General features: G+C 26.6%; 1 protein-coding gene across 1 annotated transcript in view; it reads right to left on the bottom strand.

The window, feature by feature from the left end:
* Window positions 1-6,450: 6,450 nt before the first annotated feature.
* LOC100213942 (palmitoyltransferase ZDHHC17) overlaps window positions 6,451-25,405 on the bottom strand; it is a 29,594-nt gene continuing 10,639 nt past the window's right edge. Inside the window, exons 9-18 of the mRNA XM_065791521.1 lie at window positions 25,051-25,265; window positions 23,713-23,852; window positions 23,536-23,633; window positions 20,663-20,787; window positions 12,109-12,174; window positions 10,286-10,379; window positions 8,122-8,205; window positions 7,881-8,032; window positions 7,613-7,710; window positions 6,451-6,778 (exon numbers count right to left, since the gene is read on the bottom strand). Coding sequence (XP_065647593.1) covers window positions 6,631-6,778; window positions 7,613-7,710; window positions 7,881-8,032; window positions 8,122-8,205; window positions 10,286-10,379; window positions 12,109-12,174; window positions 20,663-20,787; window positions 23,536-23,633; window positions 23,713-23,852; window positions 25,051-25,265 — 1,220 coding nt within the window. The 3' untranslated portion in view covers window positions 6,451-6,630. The remainder of the gene's footprint in view (window positions 6,779-7,612; window positions 7,711-7,880; window positions 8,033-8,121; window positions 8,206-10,285; window positions 10,380-12,108; window positions 12,175-20,662; window positions 20,788-23,535; window positions 23,634-23,712; window positions 23,853-25,050; window positions 25,266-25,405) is intronic.

Below are 25,405 nucleotides of genomic sequence, written 5' to 3'. Positions count from 1 at the left end.
CTAAATTACTCTAAACTCTAGACTCTAATTTAATCTAATCTTATCTTTAATTTAGAGACAAGAAGCTTTACAAATTGTTTGCTTAATATATTTGAATAAAGTAATAAATAATATTGTTCATGAGGATTCATGACTTCAATACAAATATTTACTTATAATATTTTAATAAAATATATTACATTGAAATATTCAACCGATGTTACCTATTAATATTGGTGGCAAAAATACAGTTTGTTTAAATTACTTTAACATCTATATTTTGCGATACGATGCGTTTTATGAATGTCAACTTTCTAATACCTATATATATATATATATATATATATATATATATATATATATATATATATATATATATATATATATATATATATATATATATATATATATATATATATATATATATATATATATATATATATATATATATATATGTATGTATATATAAACAGTGGCTTGCTATATTATTAGACTTATCAAGAAAAAAACAAAATTACATAGTGAATATGATTTTCGTGGACAAATCTTTTTAAGGACATTTTACAATAGATAAATGAAAACCAATATTTTTTCAAGAACAAATCCATTTAACAGATAATAATAGAAAATAACTTTAAAATAGTTTATATAATGTCCCTTTGCTGCAATTACGCTTTGTACGCATACTCAAAATATACTTTTTAACCATTGTTTGCAGCTCTTCACTGTGGTTTCACACATATATTAGTTTTTTAATCAACTTCTGCTTCATTGTTATTGTAGTTTTGGCCATTTCCTGCTTAAGCAGCTCCCATACATTCTCTATCGGATTTAAATCCGGAGAATTTCCAGGCCAATTCAAGACATCAATATTTTTTTTTTCAAAAACTTTGTAATGATTTTAGCCATGTGACAAGGTGCACCATCATGCATAAAAATGCATTTTTCTTCGTTTGGGAACCTAACCTTGTCTCATTGTCCTTTTTACTATATGCAGTCTTCCAGTACTTTGAAAATTAGTTACCAACCACACCATGACAGATGTAGAATGCTTTACAGTTGGCACAGTACAATCTGAGTGAAATTTTTCACCCACTCTTCTTGTAACAAATCTAGATTTGTCACTCATGACCTGAAAAATGCTCTGATCTGAAAAACAAACCTAAAACATACACAAATAAGGTTTAAAAAAGTACCAAAATCAAGTTAAACTTTACCATTAAAGATTTTTATTCAACATTACGTTTTTCCAGTCATCCTCTGTAAAGTTTTTATATTTTTTTGCCCAGTTTAGATGTTTCTTCATCATAATGGGTAATAACTTTGGTTTATGTGCTGGCCGACGTGAAGTTAAACCAAATTCTTAAAGACGTCTCTGGGCTGTTCGTTGTGAAATATGAATTCCCTATTCATTGACAGTCTTGGTCAATAAGTTGACAGGGTGTTTTCTTTATTGCAGACAAATATCCCTAATTTATATATATTTATATAAATATATATATATATATATATATATATATATATATATATATATATATATATATATATATATATATATATATATATATATATATATATATATATATATATGTATTATATATTAATATATTATTATATAATATGCATTTATTAAACGTCGATCAAACGTTAAAAATAAAGACTTATTGTAGTCAATATTGTAAACGTCTATTTTTAGTCAATAATAGGTCGCTTAACGTTCTATCCATTTTTCCACTGATTTCGACTAAATATTGACCAACTCTGAACTCTGTGTTTACTGAGTAACTCCCCTTTTTCACTTGCAACGAGATTATAATTTTACTGAAAATCTCTTAATTATGAAAAATTTATTTACTTTTATGAGCTTTATTTTTCTGATTAATTTTAATTTTAATTTGCTTATTATTAAACAGTTTAATACTGTGCTCCTAAAGATAACACGCAAAAAGACAAATAACGTTTTATTTTAAATAGGAAACAGGAAATACTAAGTCAAGTTGACCAATTAATGCCAACATTATGTCTATACAATTGAAGGAATTTACCCAATGGGTACACCTACGTTGGAACAGCATTAAATAACGTTGTTATTTAGATTGTAATAACATTGAAAAGTTGGAAAATGAATGGATGGATTTTTTAACGTTATAACATTAGATTTTCCAACGTTAATTAATGTTGTAATTTTGACATAAAGTAACGTGTTTGTTAAGTAAAGGTTAGTAATCATCGGGACGCGATCACACGCTGAATAGTACATCATGCTATCCACTACGCTACACAATTAAGAAAATACACTGGTAAAGGGAATGTTTACTAATATATAGGAACATTTTATAAAAAAAATCAAATATAAAATTCACTTTTATTTTGGTGGAAAGTTAAAACCATTAATTATAATTCAATTTAATATTTATCTTCAAAAAATAAATATTCAAAAATGTTGATAGTTTAAGAAAATATATATATATATTACATTTTTAACCTCATAAATATTAACCTATATATATATCAAACTATTGACAAAGTCCTCGTCGAAGAAAAAAAGTGGAGTATTTATTAAAAATAATGTAAGTATAGCTTTTATAACGTTTAATAATGTTGAAGCCAACATTATTATAACGTTGTTATTCTGATGATTAATAACCTTAGTGCGACAAATTTTATTCCGATGTTGAAATTCTGATTAAAAAGATAACTTTAGTGTAACCAACGTTATTACAACGTTAGATTTAGTTGGTCAATGTTGCCCATATATACTTAAGTTGTTTTTATGTGAAGATTTCATTTCATTATATTATGTTCTGGGATACCATGGGTTCAGCTGCTAGCTTGTCTAGTTTTGCAGACCTAGTTGAGTAAAATTATCTAAAAAAGCACGTCTCTATGTTTCATAGATCGGCTAATTGTAACATCCTAAAGAGAATAATACATTCTCTAGAAGATGCTTACAATGAGAACATACTCGAATTACTTATGAGAAATTTGAAAACTCTAGAAAAGTTTCATCACTTAATTATTGCTTCTGTAATTTTTAACTTTAGATAATGTAGTGCTTTATGTTTTGCATATATTGTTAGAAAAAATGTTACAACTTTATAAGTTATTATTAAAGGAATATAAGACTTTAGATTGTCAGGCTGGTTCATCATTATCTTGTAATTTTTATCTAACAATGAAAAGAAAAAGTAAAACGTGGATCTCTAAAAGCTTGAATATTTTAATACAGTATTGAAGCTTTGCGTTTATTAGGCAATCAGGTTATTATTAATTCGGCCTAATAAATCAACAAGCGCATTGGATTATCAGAAATAAAAATAATTTGTCTGAATTAGAATGCGTATCCTGAAAATTCTCCAATAAAAAAGGCGGTAAAAATTGAGAAATGTGTGCTAGGATAAGATGTTTAATTACAATTAGTAATTACAAAGTAATATTGATTGGGTATAGTGTAGTACGTGCCAATGATGGTTTTACCAATATTGTAAAATTATTAGTGATTCCGAACAAAGCGTATTTGTAATATAAAGAAGTAGAGGTATTTAGTATGTCACAGCTTTATTTTATTTTTTATTTATTTTAGGTGCCCAAGAAGTACAGATCTTATCACAGAGCACCGCAAAAGAGCATTTATTTTGTTCTTTTATCACATTTTAAATAAGCATTTTGTTACAATATTTAAAATACAAATAATAAATATATATATATATATATATATATATATATATATATATATATATATATATATATATATATATATATATATATATATATATATATATATATATATATATATATATATATATATATATATATATATATATAATGATCGTTATTAATTAATAAAAGAACGCGGGGACTCGTAGAAGACCATACGGGCTTGTCGTCGAGTACCGCTAAGAGGTGTTCGTGTTAAAATTTATAAGATAATTACAAGATAAAAAATAAGTTAACGAAGTAAGAAACTTAAAATATTCCGTTAGAAATACAAAATACATTATTACATATTACAGCTGTTAATGATACATATATAATTTTTACAAATTCATGTTTAAATAAAGGGTAAAAAGGAAGATCACTAAAAAATATCAAATGCATATTATTAAATCTTCGATAGTAAAAGTAAGTTCTTCAAGCTTTTGTTTAAAAGAAAAATAGTTATTTTGATGAATAAAATCCTCAGTAAAATTTTTTTTAACTATTTTATTCCATAAGAATGGTCCGCGATAACCAATGCAAAATTTAAAAAGATTTGTTTGAAAAATGGGCTGCTTAATAAAATTATCATTGCGTAAAATGTATTTATTTTTATCTTTTGATTAACACAAATTATGGAAAGAAATCGGGGATAAATTGGTTTTACATTTAAACATAAAACAAAGAATATTAAAAATTATAAGCTCATATATATTAAAAACTTTCATTTCAAATAATAAAGGCTTGGCATGAGTGTAACGGTCTTTAAAATATATAAGACGTGCTACATGCTTCTGCTGACAATAAAGAGGTTTAAGTTTATTTTTATTTGTACTACCCCAAGTAATGTTTGCATAGTTTATGTGACAATGAATAAATGAGTTATATAATTGTATTAAAGTATGTTTATTTAAAACATTTCTTGCTCTGTGCAATATTCCTATACTTTTTGAAATTTTACTTGATAAGTTTTTAATGTGATTTTTCTATGTAAGATTTTCATCTATACAAACACCTAGAAAGTTGGTTACTGTTACTCGTTTAATTTGTATATCGTCAATAACTAGATGAGAGATGTTAATTGGCAGTTTATGTTTTTTGATAAGAGGATGGAAAAGAATCCATTTAGTTTTATCAATGTTAAGAGATAATTTGTTAGTCTTAAACCAGTCAGATATTTTGATTAACTCGATATTCACGGAATGAAATAGAGTAGGAATGCTTTTGTGTTACATAAATAAATTAGTGTCATCAGCAAACATAATTGTTTTAAATCCGAGGCTATGTATAGATCATAAATATAAATAAGGAAAAGAAGAGGTCCTAATATGGATCCTCGAGGAACTCCGCATGTATGTGGAGTTCCTCAAGGATCCGTATTAGGACATCACATTTGTTAAATATGTAATGAAACATTTTCATCACATATTTAACAAATGTGATGAAAATGTTTCATTAGCGTAAACAAATTGTTTACGATTAGTTAAATAACTTTTCAACTATTTTAAAACATTGCCTGTTATACCCTAATATCAAACTTTTTAGCAAGAGTTTGATGATCAATGGTATTAAACGCTTTTGCTGAGTCAATAAATATTCCCAATGTGAACTTAAAATTGTTAAATGAGTCTGATATACTTCTTGTAAGCTGAATGATAGCATGCTCTGTTAAATTGTTTTTTTTAAATCCATGTTGCATGTTATATAATGATTTAGTTGATAAAAGGTGATTGTATATTCTGTTGTACAAAATTCTTTCTAAAATTTTAGAAAAAACAGAGAGGATAGAAATTGGACGATAGTGTTTTACATTAGTTTTTTCTCCTTCTTTAAATATAGGAATAATTTTTTCTATATGTAAATCATCAGGAAAAACTCCCTGATTAATAGAGCATTTAAAAAATTGGAAAAGTATGTCTTTTAAAACGTCAAAACTGTTCATAATAACATTACTACTGACATCATCTGGACCAACTGCTTTATTTGACTTTAACAATTTAAAAGCACTTTCAAACTCTTTAAAAGACAAATCAAAAAAATTTAGATACGAGTTTAGAGGGTCATATGTTGCCTTTATTAATTTTTTAGGGTTTGGAATTTTTTCGGCTAGGTTTGGTCCTACAGATACAAAATATTTATTAAATTCGGAAGCAATTGTTTTTTGATCAAAAAAAAATTATTATCTACTTTAATAACTGAGGGCAAAGATTGCTCTAACCACTGCGCCACGGCCGCAATAAATAAAAAAATATTTTTCAAATATTTATTATTTTATAAATTAAATAAAAATCTTTTTTATAAATATTAGATTTAAATTTTATTAATAAACTACAGTCAAAACATTTCCAATAATTAAGTAGTTTTACGACTTTTCACTATGAATGGTATAGCTTTAACGATTCTACAAGGTCATGAGCATATTAATTCATGAAACTAAAATTTAGTTTGGCAAAGATGTGCACCCATAAGTATATTTTTATTATATGCAAAAGCTTATAAAATTAAATACTGTCATCTGACTAAGTGCTCGGATCTATGATATTATACTTTTTTTTATTTATGAGTTTAGAATTTGAATCTTTTAAAAGATCTACAAACAAGGTAATTTATTAAATTTTGAAACCATTTTTAACTATCACATTCAGTTTTACAAGGGATCGGCCAAATTCTTTCAATTTTTTTTTCTGAGGCTTTAGCCAAATTTTGCATGAATTAAAAGAAAAAAAAAAGGACCAGAACAACCCCAAAAATATAAAAAGGAAGGAAAAATAACACTTATTGCTAAAATTTCAGCTATTTTTATTATAAAAGTTAAAAAACTTATTTTCTCTATTAAATTACAATCATCCCTAAATTTATAACTCATGATTTTGAATTTTATATGAAGTACAACAATCGCAAAGTTTACTGCAAGTTACTGTTAGCGGATTTAATAAAAAAACTTAACAAAGCAGTTCAAACGTTTTGGTACCGTCTCCAGTTGTCTTGAGGTCCTTTAAAATTTCTTAGTTCATATTCATTCATCCAGTCAATTTTGATAGGCTTTATTATACCACATATTGATATGTTGAAGAAATCTGCTGCATTTTGCAATACGCTGTTGCTAAATTTAAAAAGCAATTGTTATTTCTCATCTTTACGCAAAATCAAAAAACAAAAAAAATATAAAAAATAGATTTCAAACGCTTATATTGGTTTAGTTATTAGTTTTTTCTTATGTTGTATGTCGTTGTATGTCGTGGTAGTGCAAAAAATTTAAAACTGACATGAAACGACGAAAGTTTAATAAACATCTTTCATGTTCAATAAAGATCAGCTTGTCAAAACTTACATGTTACAAATATTTCTTCATAACAAAGTGCTAATAGTTACATTGCAATAACTGAAGATCTTTGCAATTTTACATAACTATTTACATTAAATTGGCCAGCATCTGGGCCACTAACTATTTATATCGAATTTAAGTGCATATCACTTACAACTAAGTTAAACATTCAAACAGATAGGATGGAGATTTTTAAATAAAAAAAGTAAAAGAATTTATCTTAAAAAGTAGTAAAAGTTGTAAAGTAAAAAGTAAAGACTGGGGTATCCTCCTCCGAAGTGGGATATCCTCTTCCGATGGTATGACTGGGGTATGATTAGGATACTTTCCCCCAAATTTCTAATGCTTCATTAATTTTTTTTTTAAATGTTTTGTAATTATAACTTTATTTGTTGTATATATTTTGAACTTTGTATTTATATTTTAATATACTTAAATTTGATTGAGATTGTAAGCACGGTCTAGATTCAACCAATTAAGAGACTAATTATTTTTTGATTTGAATAGAAAAAGTTTATTTTTTATTAATTGATTAAATGTTTCCAGCTAAAACGCTAAAGGAATTCCTATAAAGATATTTATAGAACTAAACTTATTAATTGCATAAAATACCTGAATGGAGTATTTATAGAGCCAGTCTTTGGGTCAAGAAAGTGACTATATCTTGCTGCATTCATACGCTCATTAGTAGTCATCCCTAACCATAATACCTAAATTAGCAAAAAATATATCTAATATCCCCTAAACTCATCATCATGATGAAAATAAAATAATAGTATTAAAATAAATAATGAAAATTTAAAGATATATAATAAAGATAAAAAATATGAATAAAAATATATAAAAAATTTATAATCTTTTAAAAATAAATTTTAAATACTTGATAAAGATTGCATGATAGCAGAGACAACACCCAACAACTATGAAACACAGCCATTATAAAACCCCATGTTACCCAAGGAGCACACATAGCAGCTCTTAACGAATCTATCAAAATACCTTCTCCAAAATTTCCACAATAGTTAGTGTAATCTAAATAGAACCTTTTTCGTATAATTTTGTTCATTGTAACTTTTTTAAAAAATATTATTATGCAATAAGTATTAACATAAAATGCTTACATTTTGTTGTTGCCCAAATATACCAAACGTTCATGAAAAATAAAAAAAAAAGAAACCCTACAAAGTATGCATGGTTCTTCAATCCTAATTAAAAAAAAAAAATGACCAAATTGAATATTTTGTCAATTTAATTTAATGCAAAACAAAAAACAAAAAAACAAAAAATAATACAATAACAAATAAAAATAGCAAAAACAAATATAATAAAAATAACAAAAACAAATATAATAAAAATACAATAATACAAAAATAAAAAAAATAAAAATAAATAAACTACACCATTTAAAGATGTAATTGAGAATATGAAAGTCATAATAAAAAGATGTAAAATATAATTGTAGTTAAGAAAAGTTTATAATAGAGATACTTAGAACAAAGTTCTTTGTATTTCTGATTTTGTAACCTTAATTTACTTTGTAATTTTAGCTGCCTCTGACTAAGTTGAGCTAATGGGTTGGTTATCAATAAATAAAATATCAATAAAATAAAAAAATATGAAAAAAACATATAACGAGACATTTACTAGTAAAATCCCATCAGGTGTTTACAATTATTCAGATCAGTAATAAATAAAATTTATTTACAAAAAAATATGAAATTTAAATTAAATTTAAACAATGTCATTAAAAATCACTGCAATGTTTAGTTAAACACCAACTTGGACATCTTTCATATATAAAATCAATGCATAATGTGTGGTCATTTGTTGTACAGCACATGCACAATCACCTTCTATTATTGTATTATTTGCAGGAGTAAATAACTATTTTTTAATATCATATTTGTTGTTCCACAATCTTAGCACCTAATATGAGTGAATTATATAACTTTTTGTGTAACTTTTAATTTTGGACCAGATTGTTTTCATTGGATTTAACTTTGTAATATTTGACTTTAGGGTCCCAAACATAAAAACTGAGCTGGTGAATTTTCAAACACCCTTCCTGAGCATGACAATGAGCATTGTCTGTTATGACAACCGAATCCCCTAAACATTTCTCGAATATAACCCACTGGTGAAACTAGCCAACATCCACTTGTTACAAGAATCTGCTTTAAATGATCTTCGAATTTCTATCAAGACAACATTTTTTGTTGGTATAACTGCAATCAAATGTATGTTTAAAAATTTTGAAGAAGGTATTTTCAATATTGCTCTTCTAGCACATATTTGTGTTTTCTACAAAAAAAGTTAAAATTTGTTTCATCCAACCAGTTTTTTTCACCGGATAACCATTTGTGATATGTTCATTAATGTTCCAAAGGTAACCAGCTCTTTTTTGTTTGTTTTCATTACTGTTTATTGTATAAGGCTCCTTGGGCTTTTTTTTTAATGAAAAAAATCTGCCCTTGAAGTATATGTAGTATTCGAATATATTCGAAGTATATGGGGATTGTTGTTATGCTTATGTTAAACATTAATATATTTTTTTGATGGCCACCAATGAGAACTAGTTTCAATTCATGTTAACATTTCTTTGATTTGACCTCCGGTCAATATTTTTGGTAGAAAATTTTTTCAATGAAATTTGAACTTAGGCTGTGAACCCAATTGTATGCTGTTTTATATTTGACATGTAAAGTTTGCAACAGAGTCATCCATCATCATTTCGCTCAGTACATTCAACAACTCTTCTTATGTCACTTGGTGAAGATAAACCATAATGTTTTTTTTTCAACTTGTTCAGTTTTATGTATTTCATGCCAACAAATTGGAAAAGTTGGATCTGGTTGTTACAGATGAGGATGTAAACAAGTTTGGTGAAATAAATGTTGATAACGATTTAGCTTAATAACAAACTTTCGAATCATAGTGAATTGGCATGTAACACAACGATCTTTCAATACCATTATTACTGGCACATACAAATGTTAAATTTGATAATATTAACTTAGTTAAATTAATGTCCAAGAAGACCTTTTATAACAGCCTAGAAGTTTACATTGTGAATTCACAATCACAATTTATGTATTCTCAATTACATATTATGATTTCTTAATTAAACTTCTTAATCAACTTTTATGTTCTCAATTACATCTTTAAAAAGTGTAGTAGTCATCACAACTGTAAAACCCCCCTCTCCCAGCCAAAAGGGATTTGTATCAGATCATCAAACATAACATACATAAAAAAATTTAAGAAAGAAAAAAAAATAAAACGTACCAACACAATTATTAATCCATGGACAATGATGGTCCATTCGGGCAACACATCGATCACATAGAGGACAGTGCTTTGATCTAATTGGACGACGAACCTAAAATAAAATTAAAACTATTTTATCCAAAAATAGAATAGATTTGTATTTGAATAGATTTTGTAATCAAACAAAACTAAAGAGCAGCTAATAAAAAAACAACCAATAAGAATACAAATTTTAATTGATAAGATGTGTTTTGTCAAAATAAAATCTGTAAATTACAATCAAGTGTATTATTCATTTCCCATGTTAATCACAATGAAGAGTGTTGTCAGAGAATTAAAACATGAATTTTAATTAAAAAAAAACAAAAACAGCATAAAAACACCAAGTCAAGCTTCTAAAGTAAATTTGCAAAATGTAAAAAAACTGTGCAAAAATAATAAGTTTGAGTTTTAATATTTTATTAATAAAAAAGAAAATGGCAAAGAATGGATGCCATTTAAATAGAGTTTTTTAAGCTTTGAGGTGAAAAAGTTGTTTAGGTAAGTTTTAAAGTCTTGTTTTCTAAAACCTTAAACTAAAAACTACATAAAATATTTTTACAATAACATCATTTTTATACTGAAACTCTTTAGAATTAAATGCGCTCAAATAAAATATAAAGCTTGTAGATTGTGTCAAAGAAAATATTTTAAAGATTTGAAATTCTGACTAAAATGGAGAATGCAAGCTCCGACTAAAACCACAAAGTTATTCTTGGTATAAATTTATTATTTTATTTTTATCATAAATTTAGCAGAAATATTTTTTTTAAACATCTTTAATATGAGCACAACTTGTGTTGGGGATCCCTTTTTCTTGGCACTTGTTTTGGGGATCCTTTTAATAACTAGTTGTGGCTAATTTTATTGAATGCAGCTGATGATACAGCTAAAACATTTCTAGCACAGTAAATCTTTGTAGTAATAGTTGTAATGGTATAAAGCAAATTCTAATATGCATATGCAGCATCAAAGTAAAAACATTTTTTGGATGAAGCTCAGGTTTCTGAGTCAGTACTGGCTTTTAAAAAGGGTAATGGCACTTTCTGGTATGGGTAGTGGTTGGTGAGGTAGTGGCACTTTCTGGTGTAATTTTAGACATAATTTAGAATATAATAGAGAATAGACAAAATTTGAAGATTAGCTACAGATATGACAACAGTATTCCATACAAGGACAAATTAGAGATTTATAGAGAAAAGAATTGAATAAAAAAAGAAAGCGGCAAGCACATAAAAGAGATGCAAATGGATTTTTCAATGGATTTGATATATGGTCTCCAAGAAAGATCGGAAAAAAGGGTTAATCCTAACATAAAGTACTCACTGCTTATCACCTGTAACAACTTTGTCAAGCTAAGCTATAGTAAACTTTAAGGATGGCAAAAAAATGTCTAAATGCTGATTTTGTAAACTCAGAGTCAAATCATGAGGAGTTCCTAATTTTGAGCAATAATCAACAATAATCAATTTCTCCAATCAACTACATCACAAGCAATATTAAAATCGTTTTACATTAAGAACATATTATAAGAACCAATAAGAACAAGTAAATAATTTCATCATTTATAACATCATTATGTAATAAATGATATTATATTTGTGCATACACTTTTAATTATTGATGGTTAGACCTACTATAATAAAGATACTATACTTGTACATGCAGATTTAATTATCAATGGATAGACCTACTATAATAAAGATGTTATACTTGTACATACACATTTAATTATCAAGATATAACAATGGATACTTTATCACACATGGTAAAACTTTAAAAACAAACTTCTCTTTACTTACAAGACAAGTAGTGCAAAACTTAGAAAAATCATTCAACATATTTGATTCAGCTAGTTCAACAATCTCCTAAACAAATAATTAAATGAACAAATATAATACACATACGCACACACACTTATAATAATATTTTTTATATTTATAATATTAATAATTGTTATTATTTATGAAATAAATATTTATTATCACAATAACAACAATAAATAATTTAAGATGTTTATAAAATCTTCACAAGTTCACAAAAGTGGGCGCAAAAAGTGAACAAGTAAATCTATAATAGGCAATTTAACTTAAGTCAGCATTTTTTGCTTACCAAACCCTGATCTATATATACAATATTTAGATCAGTAAGTGTATATATATACACTAGAGTGTACCAGAAAAATACTTTTTTTTTCTACAGGATACCTCTGAAGTCTCCTGAAACAAAATAAACGAAAAAAAAAAAAATTGTTAAAAAGTGATATTGTAAAATTTAAACTGAACAAAATATACTTATCATATTTTTTAATAAAATCTGAACTTATGCTAATAAAAATAACAACATGCCTATCCGCTTTAATCAATTAAAAAAAAAGTTGTATGTGGTCTAATAAAAAGGATAATTTAATAATGTGTTGTTTGATTATACTACATTTTTATGAGATACGTACTACATACATATTTTTTTGTCATGATACATGCGTTCTACATATTGTTAAAAATTACAAAAAGATTTAGCAAATAATACAATTATTCAATGAATGATTGAATGAATAAATGAATTAATGTATGTTATGTAATTTAATAGTTTATAGTATTTTCTAATATGGGTTGTCTTCAAAAAAAAAGACACAAAGGAAAAGAGGGAGATAGAGATTAATCCCAGAAGGCTACTGTTTTTTTTCGCAAGTATCTTTAACCAGCTGCAACAAACCAGCTCCCCAAGATTGAAAATATGCTCAGGTGTATACAAACTATAAAATCACCCAGGTCTTAAGACCTGTTTGATATAAAATCACCCAAAGTTTAAATCTACAAAGTTTTTGTTGTAGTTTATTCTCAAAGGTATCCAGGCAAAGATCTAATTTGCAAATACAGACAGTGTAAAGATCCCAATCATAGATGAATGGATCATTTAAGAAACACCATAAGTCATTTTTGGACAAAAATGATGAAACATAGAATAGTGTTATATATCAGGTTTGATTGGAATGAGTAACAGGTTGGATTATCCTTGAGCAATATTGTCAGGGAGACTAGAAACTGGAGTCTGGCAAGAGGGCGAGAACCACAAAGATATTTAACAGGGCGGACTATAAAAAGCTCTGTAAACTAGGAACATTAACCTGGAGCATATGATGAAGCCATATACAGTTAAATATTATCAAAAATATTTATTTTTAGGGAAAAATACATTTATATGTTTCCCTTAAATACTTAATAATAATTTATTCTTATAGTTCACTGCAGATGCTATATACCTGCTGATAGATATAAGGATAACTGAGGCAGTACCTCAAGTAATAAAGAAAAGAAGGTGGTAAAGATAATGGCATTTTTTATTTCTGTATGCTATGGGTCCTGGTTTTAAAATTCCATTATGATGGACAACAAGTCAACTTTTAAAAGACTTGCTTAACCAACAATAATGTTTAAGAGTAGGTAAACATTGGAGAAGTTGGTCAAGTTCAATGTTCCTGAGCAGTTTTATATCTGTAAACCAAAGTTAACAGTTATTAGCAGGTTGACGATGCCTACTGAATTTGTAGATTCTGAGAGCTGGATCTTGTTTAAGATAGCTAAGATTCCTTTTGAAGAGATGGAAAAGTGGATCAAGGGCGATATCTGTCAAATATTTGAAAGGTTTATGAAGCTGATTGATACTGTCAATAACTGTGCTGAAAAGAATATCTGACTAATCAAGGACTTTGCTGGAGGCTACAGGTCAGACGACATGAAGCAGAGCCTCATGTGGGTCAACATAAAGAATTTTAAAAATGACTTGAAAAAAAAACCATATTTAATTTTTAAATACCGGAAGTATATATTAGTAAAAGTATTTCAAATAAACATGATTTTTTTCCTTAAAATGCATTGGAAAAAAAAAAAATTTGTTACAGGTATCATTTTATACAAATAAAAAACATTAATGTCTTTGGTAATTTTAGTCTATTTAGATCTTGGGAAAAACTTGAGAGGTTTCTTTTTTTGGTACACCCAAATATATGAATACAATATTTTTTCTTTTCAAAAAGTTATCATTTTTAAAACTTTTACACAATTTTGTTTAAATTTTCAAAGTTTGCAAGTTTTTTTTTTACAATACTAAACTCTAGGGATGGATCTTATACTTACACAAGTAAGTTTTCTTCTTTTACATAACTTTCAAAAGTAAGTTATGTAAAAGAAGATTACATCAAAAAGTAATTTACTTTTACATGTAAAAGTAAGTTACAAGAATAAGCTGTTCACTTATACATTTAAAAGTTAACTACTTTTGAAAATTACATTACATAATATAAAAGTTCCTTAAACTGTAATTTACATTTACCTATATAAAAGTAACTAATTAAAACAAAATTATATTATAAAGTAACTTGCATATAAAAGTAAATTACATAAAAGTAATATGCTACCAAATGTAAATTAAATGTATGAATAAAATAATACTTTTTAAGTAGGAATTTTTTATTTTAAAAGTAATAACAAATCTTTATTAAAAATAAATTATATAAAATAAAATTTAATTTGCATAAGCTTACATTTTATATAATTTGTAAAGTAAATTAAAAGTAATTTATATAAAGTAAATAAATTTACTTATATTTTACAATAACTTTGACAGGATCTTGTACAAAAGTAATGCAAAAAAGTAAAACTTTAAGTCACTAACATTTAGTTTGTCGCAACATTTGATTTGCGTGGTTTTTGGTATTTCTTCCCTGTAAAGTTTGAAAATATCAATAATATGTTTCTGCCCATGATTAAAAACTTCTCTAGTTCCAGTCCATGAGTTTTAGCTATAATAACCATTCTCTGAATCAAACCATCTCAGAATTATTCACACTCTGGCCAACCATTTGAATGGACTGAAATTTAGACAAAGCTGAAACAAGGCAGTTAGCAGAAGGCGCATATACACATGGGAGACTCAGAAAGAGTAGTTCATTTGAAAGGAAAGTAATTGGCATAAATTTAGTTCTTTTTTACAAGCTTTTTGCGTAAATGTATTTATTATTTAAAAAATAAGGAGAGAAAGTTTAAATCTGTCCTGAATCATGGGGGCTATAACACCATGCCCTGAAGATTAAGAAGCCCCGAACTATTTAAGCTGACGCTTTATATTGTAAAGATTTTTTCCAACTTTGATACAAAAAATGTCCACCTGCTCAAGAATATCCTTTGACTCTAAAAGTCTTGGTTTAAACAACTACGGTACTTTTATATGGGTATGAAAAATTTAGAACTTTTCACGTAAATATCTTTATCTGCTTATAGTATCAGTGGCCTAGATACCGTAAGGCCATTATAAGCAAAACTTACAGTCACATAAGCAACTGAACCTAGAGCCGCAAGGTTTAGGAGCCCTAAGATATATTTAAAGAGTTTTTTTTGTTTTTATTTAGAAAAGTTATTGTTCCAGAGAAACAGAAATTGTGCACCTTGGCCACCTATGTCTACTGACCAAAAATACTTTGCTACGCCACTGTGTAATATACGTATAACACGAGCTGTAGCTAAGCAATGATTTATACGTAGATTAAGAAATAATCTTAATCTAGTGATTGGAGCTTGCAAAAAAAAATATCCTAAAACATTTACCATCCCTACCCCAAATGTGAGGGCAACAAATTAGTAACTTTTATTTTTTATTTTCTTAAACTAAATTGAAATCAACAGGTTTTAAAATTCAAAATTCAAGGGTTGCGATTATATGAAGTTTACACCCAAACCAAATATGGTGGTTGTTTCAACATTTTCCTAAACAATCTAATGTAATATAAACAAGAACATACTTAAGTTTAGCATTTAAATATGTTTTATTTACCAAAAGTATATTTATTAACCAACATCGTTGGTTTTTAATTATAATAATATTACATCTCAAAATTTACGCAAATAGACATCATTATATTATTGGTTACCATAAAGTCTTTAAATGAGTTTAAAATGGTTTTTAACAACACATTAAAAGACCTCATTTGTACGTAACTATTAATAATACTATTAGTTAAAGATTATGTTGATTAAGTAATTCTAATCGGTTTTATGATAAAAGGAATCGCCACAATTTCAAGTTATAAAAATCTTTTTACATTGCTTTTCATCTGGTATAATACCACACAATACTTGTATTTAAATCAATTTAAAATTAAATCTTGTATTTTGTTCAATTTATATTTTCATGGATAATATTTTTTAAACCGTTTTATTTATATGTTAAAAAATTAAATTATTCAAATTTTTTAGAAAATGATTTCTTTTTCCCTAAAGTAACATACTAAAACAGAAGAATTTGGTATTTCAGCTACAAATATTAATTTTTTAGATATATTCCCAAAAAATACAAAACTATAATTGTCAACTAAAATAAACTTATTAAACTTATTAAATTTTGTTATTATTAATTTGATAATTATCAAATTAATAATAACAAAAATAAGAATAATTTGAACAATATTATAATATTGTTTGAAAAATATAAATGATCTTAAAGACTAAAGTCACTTATAAAAACTTAATTTTATTCGTTATTCTTTAACAAATTTTAAGTCTGCATCATTTGATTACTTATTCACGAAAAAAGAGTTAAATTAACTTTTGCTCTGAACTTTTGAATGAGGAACAGAATTTGATTGTCAGACAAACTTATAACTTAGTTAAAGATAATATTTTAAATCCCCTAAATGATTGGGGAGGTTGTTCAAAATATATATGGTCATAGTTTTTGAACACTAAGAGATTATTGCATGACATTAGAGACTTGTTAATGAACTTAAATTTAGTTTAAAATGTAATAGGGGTTTATTGTTAACAGACTGCGATTATCGTAATACTTTTGAAAAGCTTTACATAAATATGAATATATAAAAGTTTGGAGTTTGCTCCATGTCGTTACATAAAGTTAAATTCTCAAACAAAAACAAAAAGCTTGCTACAGGCCTGATTTTAAATATGTGATTGGAATCTGGTTGTTTAAATATTGTGATTTGCACTTTTGTTAACTTTTTTTACTTTAAATTTTTGAAAATTTAAAGTAAAAAAAGTAACAAAAATTTACTGAAATAAAAAGAACTTAATGTTATTTCATCTGTATGATAAAATAACATCAAGGCACTTTTCTTTACAAACGACCGTATAATTTGAAATTTGAAAGCGTGCTTTTTTGAACCACCCTTCTAAATTTGCTATATTCAATAAATTAAAATAGACGGTTGTTGTGGTTATGAAAGGTTATAAATTTTTTTATTAAGTTATTTACTTTTACTTTTTTAACTTTATTATTATTATTTTTTTTTTAATTAATCTTGATGTTATTTACATCAGTTATTCAAAAGTTTTTTAAAAAGATTATCTGGTTTATTGTTCTTGCTTTGGAAATGGCTCTGCATTTTGCAATTTTATTTTAAGTTTTGTATTTTGGCTTCTTTTCTTCAGCATGGTTGTTGTTAAAAACCAATCTAACCAAAATGAAAGTCATTTCTGGGAATGATAAACTAGAAAAATTGTTAGATAATAGAATAATAATGAACAATAATTGCTCATTTACTTTAAAGCAATTAAATATTAACTAGAAACAAATGCTAAATATTTGACATTAGGTTTCACTTTATTTGATTATTTGCAAAATTTTGAGTACTTAAAAAAATTCTTTTTTTTTTTAAACTAATAAATAAGTAGTATAAATAAGTAATTTTATTATTCAAAACAAAAGTTAAAAGTTGGAAATTTTACTTTTATGCCATTGGCGATTAAATCTTTTTGACAAAAAAAAAAATTGTAATGAGTAAGTAAATTGATTGATTTTGGTTTAAGTTTTTTAGAACAAGTCGACATGCTAAAATTTTTATCTATTTTATCATTTGACATAACTATAAATACTTATTTTTAATAACTGGATATTGTAAAAGTTATTGAAAAAATATCTGCTAATGTTTATAAAAATTTGTGACCACGCTGTATTACGCTAATAGTTTTGCCAAATTACAACAACAACAAAAAAAAATTATAAACTTTAAATATATATACTTTTATAAATATTATTTATATTTTACTCTATACTTTTAAAACCTTTAAAAATATAGACTCATCTACTTTTACACGTTTTAAAGTTTTAAGCGATTAAAAGTTTAAAATGTTTAAAAGTTAAAAATTTATTTCATAGTCATAGAAAAACAACCGCTCTGTCAAAATTTTTATTTTTTCCAAAAAAATTTTTAAATAGCCAATAAAACATATAAAACAAAACTTTGATGTCAAATATTTAATGTTTGTTAATATTTTGATTGCTCATTAACTTGAAGACAAATGTGCAATTATTTTCCATTACGTCTTCCGTCTCCAATTTGGCGGCCGCAGCCAGCTGGGAGGCAAAAATTTTAGAGGTTTTGCCTCTAAGTTTTCTTCTGGAGGCAGCCACTATTGGCTTCCAACTCTCTATTGGCGTTGGCCTCCCAAAACATTTTGCTTCAAAAAAAAACTCTGACTGCAGCTGCCAATAGATAGGCGGAAGCCACTGAAGGGGAATAAAGAAAATTTTGCCGCTAAAAATTAATTGGGAGGCAACCGCCATCTGCTGCAGAAGAAAAATGGTGAGAATATTTATGCTGTTTATCAACACTGGTTACGACCAGAGCCGCCCTGAACGGGGGGTGAAGGGGATATGTCCCCCCCTCCCCCAAGCAGTTATATATGCATTTGAGTTAGCACATGTGTACATTTAGCATTTCAGTTGGCAAGTTTTGAAGTATAGTTGGTAAATGTCAAATATGGAGGACCTTATTTGTTGTGTGTGTCTCTAGTTGGCAAAAAAACACATACGATCCCCCCTCCCCAATAAGAGACCTCTTCGGGACAGCCCTGACAACAACCACACTGAATAAGAGAAGCGAAAAGCAGCAGCATCACTACAAATATGCCTGGCTCCTTTATGGTAAATTTTTATCAAGGCCACCAACCTATTTGCTCCTGACAAAAAAATTAATACTAAAACAAATAAATCAAAAAAATGCCTTTTCAAAGTTTTTTTGCAGAAAACCTTTCTTTCTAAAAATTTATAAACCCCAACTTTAAAGAAAAACAAAATATTAGAGAAAAAAAATAAGGGTACGACCTTCCTTGCTCAGGAAACAAATTTAACAAGCATGTTCATCGGAACTACACAAATGCTGTCAAGATAAAGTAAAATCAAAGTAAAGTCTGAAAGATCAAGAAAAATCAAAAAAAAAAAAAAAAGATTCAAAAAAGTGGAGTTCTCCAGTTGACTCTGAAAACAATTTTAAGATAATTTTATTAATGATAAACACTCCTATAATCATTTAAATTATATCAGATAGTTTAAATGACTTAAAATTTTTTGAAAACTGTTTTAGCAGTTGATATCCTTGCGGATACCAAAATTGTTATATTGCGTCATATTACCATAACAAAATACTCTAATGAACAGTACCATTACTAAGTCACAGCTCTAACGAACAGTGACTTAGTCAAGGTTTACACATGCATGAATTACCCATAGTTTAAAAATTATGATTTTCAAATATTATATTTACGTAAGTTTACTTCATAAATAACTTATTTTACATTTACAAAGTAAATTACATTTCAATGTAAATTTTTTACACAACTATAACCAAAATTACTTTTCAAAGTAATTTTCTTTACACGACTTACCATTAAAAGTAAGTTACATTTACAAGTAAAAGTAAAAATGCAAATAACTTTTACTTGTAAAAGTAATTTACTTTTTCAAGTAACAGTTACTCATTTAAAAAACTTAACTTAAGTAATTAAATTTTACACGTTATATAATTTATGTAAAAAAAAATGAATTACTTTTAAATGTAGATAAATTATATATTTTTATATGAGTTATGTAAAGTAATTTAGGCTAAAAAGCAATTCGCGTTTTTACATCAAAATAAGTAAAAGTGCCATCCCTATTATGAACCAGTCAAATGTGTAGGAGATTTGGGCAACTTTTAAAAAAGTATTGAATTCGATGTTATTTATATAGAACACATTCTCTCTTTCTCTCTCTCTCTTTCTTTCTTTCTTTCTTTCTTTCTTTCTTTCTTTCTTTCTTTCTTTCTTTCTTTCTTTCTTTCTTTCTTTCTTTCTCTCTCTCTCTCTCTCTCTCTATATATATATATATATATATATATATATATATATATTTATGTATATATATATATATATATTATATATATATAATATATATATGCGTGTGTGAGTGTGTGTGTGAGTGTGTGTGTGTAAACTTTAAAATGACATGGGAATAAAGTAAAACCATTGGTGTTTTTTTTTTTAAATCAACAACTGAACATTGCTAAAAATCATAAAAAATATCTCTGACCTTTTTTTGTTGTGATGGTGATGTCTTAATGTAACCAGGATCAAACAACCAACATTTATAAAAACAGTAAGTCAAGCCTAATGAATTTAACCAAAATGCAATGTGGACATTAATAATATTGACCACTAAGCACTGAATTAAGGAGATGTTTTAATAAACTTTTTGTATTATTTAGTAATATATTCTTATAAAGTTACTTAAATATATTAAAAAAAAAAAATTCAATAAACCAACCTTCTATTAAAACACATTTGTTTTTAAAGAGTCACCCTTCTTTCAAAAACAATGAAAATAAAAATAGAAACAAAAATAGTATTAAAAAAAGTTTAAACTAAAAGTAAAAATTTTTTTTTCTAAAACTTCATTTTCAACTTCAACTTAACTTTTTTTACATTTTTTTTTTAGAAGTTGTCAAATTTTATTATTATTATTTTTAATTATTTTTATTTCAAAGTGTTTGAAAATTACATATTTATAGTTATTTTTTTATAATTTTTTACCCTAACCACAGATAATATGCTGCCCACTCATATTTTTTATGCAATCATTTGATGACCACCCACTCAGCTTTCTTTGTGATTTGAAAATGATAAAAAGTTGCGAATTTATTGAAATTGTTAAACTAATAACTTTTACATCAAAATTGTCTTTCAATAAAACAACATTTTACAAAAAAAGTTTGCAAATTTTAAAATTTACTACTGAATCAATTGAATTATATTGTGGCAGAGTCAATATCATCAAGAGCAAGAAAAAAGAGCAGAAAAAAAAAAAGCTTTTTGAATACAAAAATTAGATAAAGAAGAGTCTGGGAAGAGGTAAGATTCTTTTAACTAACTCTGGTTTTTAATTAGTTTTTAGTTATTTAGTAAAAAACATATATAAAAATAATTTATGCTATACTTTACTATTTTAACTTAAAATTATCAAAATCTAATTAAGATATACATTGGGGCATGCAGTGGCTTGTGAATTTTAACTCCAATAAAACTTAGTTATTTACCGCAAACAAATATTGCATAATTGTCTATATTAATGAATAGTAATCTTCTTACTGAGCCCATTTCTTTACATCTTCTTTAACTATCATTCACTGCTTCGGAAATTATATATCAATACATTTATTATATACATATACAACAATCCATTGCAATACGTTTCACTTGAACCAATTTCAAACTTCAATTTCTTATGTAATTAGTAAATTGTATGTTTTACTTCTTCTTTTTTCTCTCTGCTTAATTGTTTAATTGTTTCTTCTTTGTCTATAACCATTTCTCTATTATCATCTTCCATACTGTTTTTTGATCTATCATGAATTCCCATTCGTCGGAATTTTTTTTGGCAGTGGATGTAAACAAGCTGACCTTTTTTGAATACCATTATCAAAACAACTACATAGACAAATATTGAATAGTTGATGTAACATCGGTAAACCTGATTTAAATATTGCAGACCAACACTCTTCTTCATTTCCAGTAACTTCTGGAGTACCTTAAGGTTCTATCCTTGATCCTGTTTTGTTTCTTATCTATGTTAACGATCTTCCCAATAACCTTACATCTAAAGTAGCTTATTTTGCTGATGACTCAACTTTATACTCCTGTCTTGTCAAAAATTCTTCTCTTTTTAATTGCTTGGAACAGACAGTCTCAATTCGGATCTCACTGCTGAAACAAATTGGGGCTTTAATTGCTTGGAACAGACAATCTCAATTCGGATCTCACTGCTGAAACAAATTGGGGCTTGCAGTGACTTATGAATTTTAACTTGAACAAAACTCAGTTATTTACTGCAAACAACTATTGCAATGCTGTCAACATTCCTATAATAATGAACAGCAACCCTCTCATTGAGTCCTCTTCTTTACGTCGTCTTGGATTATTGTTTACTACTGATCTCTCATGAAACCATATATACAATTGATTGTTAAATTAGCATCCACTAAGATTGCTTCTCTTTATTCTGCTCGCCATTTTCTTACTCCCGATTTCATTCTCTATCTCTTGTCCCTGTAATGATGCTCTTTCTTTTCCAGACAAGGTCCATATACGTATTGAAAACATAGTTGGACCTGCTTTATCTTCTAAGCTTGAGCATCTTTTTCAACGCCAAGGTTGCATCTCTTTCTCTATTCTGCAAATACTATCATAGCCACTTCTATCTAAATGAGCTCTCATCTCTAGTTCCATCAACCAAAACTTGCTTGGACTGTCATTTAACAAAGTTGTAACCCTTTACTGTATCTGTGCCTATTTATACTTTCCCGACTCATACAACCTTTAACTCTTCAAATCTTCCGTCAATCGTTTCCTTTTTCTTCAAAACTATTCTTTGTTTTCTAGTAACTATCAACCGAATAATGGTTGCTCACAGTTTGTTGGAATTGAATTAAATTGAAAAAAACTAAAAAATATGATAACTTTTTTTTTCTTTAATTTAATTCATTTCCAATAAATGAAATTTCAACTGATTACACAAGATACGATGTCATCAATAGTTTGTTCCAAAACTTTTAGTATCAAGTTATTTTAGTAAAACTTTCAATGAAGTGTGTAAAGACTGTCTAGAACTAATTAATTATAATAATTAAATATTAATTATAATAATAATACTCCTTGAAATATGAAATTTTGGCAATAACACCTATAATAGGACATTTTGGCAATAACACCTAAAATGTCACATTATGACAATACTGCATAGAATATGAAATTTTTGATATAAATACTGATTAAAGTATGATATTTAAAAAAAAAACAATTTTCTACTTATATAAGGCTATATTAACATTGCAACACTCTAAAATAAAAGAAACTTTACAAAAACCAAGAAATCTATAAAATGAGTAAAATAAATATTTTCAAAGATACAAGGCCAGAAAAATATAAATAGGGTGGTAAACATATACAGCTTTGTTCCAAAGTATAATCCCACTGCCAAAGGATTTCTTTTGTGATCATGAAGAGTTCTAAAGATTCATTAATACAATAAAAATAATGTAAACATAAATTGAACATAAACACCAAAAAAACAAACAGATAACATACCTTAAAGATATATTTATTAAACCAGTGAGAGCAGTAATCATGAGAATTGTGTAGACCCAATAAGGAGAATATTCAAGTATAAGACCAATGATAAACAACGGAAGTGAAGACAAAAGAAACATTGCTTTATTTTTTGAATCCTAAAAATAACTATTTTATAATATATCAAAGATGAACAGTAAAATTAAAAAAAATTACATCTAAATATTGCAAAAACTTATGATAAAAGTCATATCAATTGAATAAACTATTTAAAATCAATTATTCTTTTTATTGAAAACAAAATTATTATTTTATGTTACAAACCACTGTGTTGTGCATTAGCTATATAATAAAATTTATATAAAACCTAGTTAATACAGAAGCTTTTTTTTAAATTGAAAAACAAAGTTAGAAATAAATTAATTTGATAAATAAAAAATTAGCCAAAATAAAATGTTAACTAAATCAGCCTCCAGTTTTCAAATTGTGGTGCTCGAGCAATTGACCTTGTTTTTAGATAGCCATGATCTTTAGACAAAATATACGGGTTAAAAAAATCAGCATTATTTAAATAAAAGTTTACACTTATCAACAAAGTTTTGGAATGCGGAGATAATTACAATAATATGATCACTTCTTGTAAATAAAATGGTGGATCTAGTAGAAAAGAAACTGTCAGATTTCAATTTGTCAATGAAAAAGCACGTAATAGCAAATGTCATTGCCAGAGTATCTGTAATGAAATAAATGACAGATAAGAGGTATTGAACATCATCTGTAGTAAGCCCTCTGACTTCTTTAGCGTGTTATGTTCTTTACAAAAAATCAAACCATTCAGAGGGAAAATGTATTGAAGGTGATTCACAGTTGTAAGATTTCGATGACAATTTAAGTGATTGTGATGAGTATGATGATGTAATTACTTTTGATAAATTTGGCCATAGTGATGAGTCATACAGTTCAATAGGTGTTACATTCACTGATGATTTATATGCTTACAGTTATGATATTAAATGCTTACAGTTTTAATAGAAGAACTTTTAATTAATTTGTTGCAAGTGAAACGTCTCATAGTTTTATATAATATCTATATAACCTATATAATATATATAACATAATAGTTTTGTGTCTATATAATACAATAGTTTTGTGTTATTTAAAAACCAAAACTTCTTAGTGTATGTCATCATTAGTTGTTCTTAGCTTATAGTTATTTAACTAACTCACTCTACAAAAGTACCATTTTATATTAAAAACATTCTATTTAATATGGCAAAAAGCTTTTTAATCTAAGTATTTAATTTCATGTAATCTAAAATATGCATTGTATATTATGCTGAAGTAAAAAATTCTTACTGGATTAGTAATGATATTTCTAACAAAACTAGATTTCCCAACACCACGATGATGCTGTTCATCCTTTAACTTGTAATTTATCCATGTATTTCCACGCTCCATCGCTAATGTTAATGGTGTTTGACCTTGCAAGTTTTTGCAATCAATGTTTGCACCTGCTTGTAGCAAAGGAACAATAACATTTGTATTGCTTGATAATATAGCCCAATGCAACGCTAAAGAAAATAACTCAAGTTATTTGCAACACTTGCACTTAATAAAATACAGTACAATCTCATTCGAATTTTATGGGGGAAAATAAAAGTTTGAATCAGAAAGATTTTTGAATTATAGTTGACTTTTTTAAATATTCTGG

This window comes from Hydra vulgaris, chromosome 02 (genome assembly GCF_038396675.1).
Source record: "Hydra vulgaris chromosome 02, alternate assembly HydraT2T_AEP".
In the NCBI taxonomy this organism is placed as follows: domain Eukaryota; kingdom Metazoa; phylum Cnidaria; class Hydrozoa; order Anthoathecata; family Hydridae; genus Hydra; species Hydra vulgaris.
Note: the sequence above shows the minus strand (reverse complement) of the source record. Positions and strands in the feature narration are given on the sequence as shown.